We start from the raw sequence: 5,138 nt of genomic DNA on the forward strand, positions 1-5,138 counted from the left end.
CTCCCCTGCTCTTCAGGACCTCTCAAAGATGATGGAGAGAGGCTGAGCAATAACCTCGGCCAGTTCCCTCAGCACTCTYGGGTGCATCCCMTCTGGGCCCATRGATTTTTGAGTGTCCAATTTGCCTAAGTGATCCCTAACCCAATCCTTCTCAACTCGTGGAACTGTTAGAGTTCTGTGCAGGGCTACCAATATGATAGGAGGGTGGTCAGCAAAACCACCATGTTAGATTTCCAGAGGACAGACTTTGGACTGTTTAGGACATTGGTTGTGAGAGTCCCTTGGGAGACAGTCTGGAGGAGCAAAGAGGTCCAGGAAAGCTGGTCTTTTCCTCCAGAAGGAAATCCTAAAGGTGTAGGAGAAGACTGTCAGTCTGTGCCCATGTGCTGAAAGATGAGTCAGAAGGTACAAATAGCAGCCTGTCTGAATAGGGATATATTGCTGAGACTCTGGGAAAAAAATAAGGGTTACCAACTTTGGAGGAAGGGGAAGGAAACTTGGGAAGAATACAAGGACATCACTAGGGTGTGTAGGGAGGAAATGAAAAAGCTGAAAGCTCAGATGGAACTCAATCTGGACACTCAATCCTTTGTTAGATGTGGCGGGGATCATTGCCTTCGAAGATGAGGATAAAGCTGAGGTGCTTAATGCCCTCTTTGCCTCAGTCTTTAATAGCCAGATCTGTTCTTCCTCAAGTAACTTTTCCTCTTGAGCTTGAAGACACCTGTGCAGAGCAGAATAAATGCCCCATAATTCAAGAAGAAAGAGTCAGTGACCTGCTACTCCACTTGGACACTCACAGGTTCATCTATGGGTCTACAAGGGATGCACATGAGGGTTCTGAGGTAGCTGGGAAAAGTGCTCATGAAGCCACTGTCCATCATTTATCAGCAGTCCTAGTGTCACGGAACAAGCCAATAGGGGAGGCCCCACATGACTGGACACTTGCCAGTGTGACACCCATCTCCATTCCTCAGAAGGAGCACCTGGGGAATTACCAGTCTGTCACTATGACCTCTTTATCAGGGAAGGTTACAGAGCAGGTCATCTTGAGGCCATTCCAACAGCATGTGCAGAACAAGTAGTGGATCAGGACGAGCCATAATTTGTTCATCAAAGACAACCAACCTGCACTGAGGAAATGCCCTTTTATTAGAGTTAAGTCAGGACTGACACAGTGACAGACACGTTCACAGCAGGTATCACAATCAGGCAGTCTGGGTTCATCCAACGGGATAAGGTGGATGAATTTAAGCACCTACTGTAAATTAATTATTGTCATAAGAGAATTCCCAACAACAGAAATGTATAAGATGAATTAGAAACCACTTGTGAAGACAGATATTGAGCTTATTTCTGATGAACTAGTACAAAATGAACCATTTTCCTCAGTGCATCCTGCAGCTCCCTGTTCCGCATGCTGTAGATCAGAGGGTTCAGGGTTGTGGGCACCACTGAGTAGAGAACGGCCAACACCAGATCCAGAGTTGATGATGAGATGGAGGGGGGCTTCAGGTAGGCAAATGCGTCAGTGCTGACAAACAGGGAGACAACAGCTAGATGTGGGAGGCACATGGAAAAGGCTTTGTGGCGGCCCTGCTCAGAGGGGATCCTCAGCACAGCTCTGAAAATCTGCACGTAGGACACCACAATGAAAACAAAACACCCCCAAATTAAACAAATACTAACCACAATAACTCCAGCTTCCCTGAGGTAGGCATCTGTGCAGGAGAGCTTGAGGATCTGGGGGATTTCACAGAAGAACTGCTGAACCACATTGCCTTGGCAGAGTGGTGTGGAAAATGTATTGGCAGTGTGCAGGAGGGAATAGAGAAACCCACTGGCCCAGGCAGCTGCTGCCTTTTTCCCACAAGCTCTTCTGTCCATGAGGGTCCTGTAGTGCAGGGGTTTGCAGATGGCCACATAACGGTCATAGGCCATGACTGTGAGGAGACAATACTCTGCTGCCATGAAAAAGACAAACAGAAAAACCTGCCCAACACATCCCCAGTAGGAAATGGCCCTGGTGTCCCACAGGGAATTGGCCATGGATTTGGGGACAGTGGTGGAGATGGAGCCAATGTCGAGGAGGGAGAGGTTGAGGAGGAAGAAGTACATGGGGGTGTGCAGGTGGTGGTCGCAAGCTACGGCTGTGATGATGAGGCCGTTGCCCAGCAGAGCAGCCAGGTAGATGGCCAGGAAGAGGGAGAAGTGCAAGAGCTGCAGCTCCTGTGTGTCCGTGAATGGCAGGAGGAGGAACTCATAGAAGGAGCTGCCATTGAACATTTGCTCTTGGTTCACAGCACTGTCCAATGAGGGAAAAGCATCAACAAGTTAGAAAGGACTTCTCTGAGCAAAACTCATTTTGTTCTTCATAGTACCCCCGAAGTGTCCTCCCTCCTTTACCTTGTTCAGCTCCCCTGTCTCATCTCTGGTTTGGGCTGGCTGATTGTGCTCTGCCTCTGTGCTTGGGCGGCTCCAGAGCAGTCAGTCCTGCCCTTGTGGGTGGTTTAAATTGAGGTGTCAAATTGCTTCATGGATTTGGTGAGGAGACCTGGAGATGGGCACCTTGAACTGCATGTAGATGATTTGATCTAGTGACAGAGTAGGAATATTGCGTACTTACTGTTGCACAAGTGGCAGCTCTCATGACAGCTCTGTTTAAAAGAGAAGTTCCTTGGGAGGGATTTCCCCCTCACCTCTATCTGACCCTTTTCTTTCTCTTCACTATTCCTTGACACAAAGTAGTGGGAGAGACAAGTTCCTGCCTTAACTGCAGCTGAGTCCCCATACTTAGCTCAGGGAGCAAGAACCAGACCAGCAGGGAGAGGTGAAGAAATGAAGAGCATGAGCATGAACTTTCTGCCAAAGGAAAGTAAAGGGTAACACACAGAGGAGCACTGAGGAAAGTCTTCACCTCTCCAGGCTGTGCATACCACCACCCCCAGACAGTAAGACTTCAGGACAGACTCTCTCAGGCCGCTACTCCTGCAGTGGAAAAGGACCAGGCTGCAGGAGAGACCCAGCCTCTCTTCCACCAAGGACGGAGGACTCATAGAATCATAGAATGCTTAAGGTTGGAAGGGACCTCAGAGGCCATCTAGTCCAACGCCCCTGCACACACACTGTCACCTAGAGCATGTGGCACAGTGCTGCATCCAAGCGGTTTTTAAAGATCTCCAAAGAAGGAGACTCCACAACCTCTCTGCACAGCCTGAATGACCAGCATCCCATGGACTTGAGGGCTGGGAGAGGAGACACAGGGGGCTTTGCTGAGAGGAAGACATCTCCTTTGCAGGGACTGACCAAGACTGATCCAAATCCTTCCCTATCACACCAGTTACATTTCTAGTTCCCTCTCACTCGCTGATCATGTCTCCACAGGTGGAGCTTTTCCTGCTAGCAGCTGCTCCTCTCCCCCACCTCTTCTCCCTGTCACTGCCACACACCCCATCCTACCCCCTGGGCACTCACTCTGCCCTACAGCAGGATCCAGCAGCAGGGCGCTGGCCAGGGACATCTCCATGTATGTGGGTGATAGGGACCAGGGTTACACAGACCCTGCTGAGGCCAGACAAGGGGATGCTGGTGCTGTCTGCAGTTAGGGGAGGACACAGGGGCTTCCGGAGGTTCCTCACACATCTCTCCATGGAAAGGATAGAGGGTCAGGTTCCTGCTCTCACCTGGCATTTCCTTTCCATACACCCCCAGCTCTTCACAACCACAAGGACACAGGGAATCTCCTCATCTTTAACATTAACTGTCTGGACTGTCCTCTTCAAAAGGCCCCTTCACAATATGAACCTGTCATCATGGGGGTCTCTCCTCACACCCAGACCTTCTCCCCACAGCACATGCGGGTTTCCCAGGCAGGGTGCGTGCTGACCCTTGCAGGTGGCAGTCACTGCCCTGGGCACACAGCACCCTGGGGTGCAGGGACACTGCTCGGCATTACAGCCCATGCACAACTGGGGGCACTCGCTGGCTTCACACCCCTGCACCATCCTGGGGAAAAGGCAGCCGTGATGCCCTGTCCCCTCTGATGGTCTGGATGACAATCCCTGTTCTAAAGCACCCCCAGCTCGAAGCAGGAGAAGCTGGGAGAGACACCCTGAGAGATCCCATCAGCTGGGGAAGGGGCCAGGTTCAAAAGAGCCCTCAGCACTCTTGTCCTGCAGACAGACACTTACCTTGTCACGGGTTGGGGAGGTTTCTCCCTGCAAGGAGCTCTCATTTGTCCTCCCATTCCCAACTGTCCTTCACTGAGGACCGACTCATCCCAGCCTGGTGCCTGCGGGCAGTGCCCTGAGTCTTGGTGCTCCTTTAAGAGGGGCTGCTCCTGGGCAGAGCTGTCTCTCTGCAGCRCCTGCCAGGTTGCCAGGGGCTCCCGCAGTCCCAGGAGCCAGGCCCAGCTCAGGAGCAGGGMCCCAGCTGGAGACGGGACAGTTTCTGTCCCCTGAGCAACCTCCAGGGGTTTCTGGGGCTCCAGGGCTGTGAGAGGGGAAGCTGTTTGGGTGTCTACAGGTGCATGGACACAGCTGCAGGTCTGAACCAGCATAGGACAGGCTCTGCTGGACAGAGACAAAGGCACTGCCTGGGCTCACAGACACCACCAGGTCTTCATGCTCTTGGTATGGCTGTTGTGTCTGCCACCAACACAGACACCCTGAAAGGTGTCATATCATTGTCCTGCACTGAGCACTGCACACCCGCACCCACACACTGTCCACAGAAGGACCTGAAAAGTGTGGAGGAAACAAGACCCTTCCCAGAAGCTCAGTGACCCAGTTTGGACATTTTGCCTGATAAAACACATCAAGAGTTAATGTGGCATCAGAGCCACCTGCACGTTTCCCCTGCCTACCTGTTAYCAGTGAGGTCAATTTTCTGCTCTAATCAGACCCTGGGGAGTCTTTGCTCTTAACAGCTAGCAGTGGGACCCATTAAAACTCAACCAAAAGTTGGGGGTTGATTTTCACTTTGAATTCCTCAGTGTTTATTTCAGTCTCCTCTCAGTTACTGAGKTTCATGGGCTCAGTACCAAATACACCATGGTGATCATTAAAATGCAACAAGCTCTCACACAAATCATGTATCTTCCTGTAATTTTTACCAAGTCTTGCATGGCTAATTGTAGA

General features: G+C 51.2%; 1 protein-coding gene across 1 annotated transcript; it reads right to left on the reverse strand.

Annotated features, from left to right (window-relative positions):
- Positions 1-1,350: 1,350 nt before the first annotated feature.
- On the reverse strand, positions 1,351-2,286 carry LOC112954186 (olfactory receptor 14A16-like). The gene has a single exon (XM_026047331.1). It carries the CDS (start codon positions 2,284-2,286, stop codon positions 1,351-1,353), a length of 936 nt encoding a protein of 311 aa, XP_025903116.1.
- Between the last annotated feature and the right edge of the window lie 2,852 nt (positions 2,287-5,138).

This window comes from Nothoprocta perdicaria, unplaced genomic scaffold (genome assembly GCF_003342845.1).
Source record: "Nothoprocta perdicaria isolate Ctin4 unplaced genomic scaffold, notPer1 scaffold_1091, whole genome shotgun sequence".
In the NCBI taxonomy this organism is placed as follows: Eukaryota; Metazoa; Chordata; class Aves; order Tinamiformes; family Tinamidae; genus Nothoprocta; species Nothoprocta perdicaria.

What these genes read in the sequence shown, in the direction of transcription:
- LOC112954186 (XM_026047331.1), bottom strand. Translation starts at nt 2,286, where the DNA reads ATGTTCAATGGCAGCTCCTTCTATGAGTTCCTCCTCCTGCCATTCACG.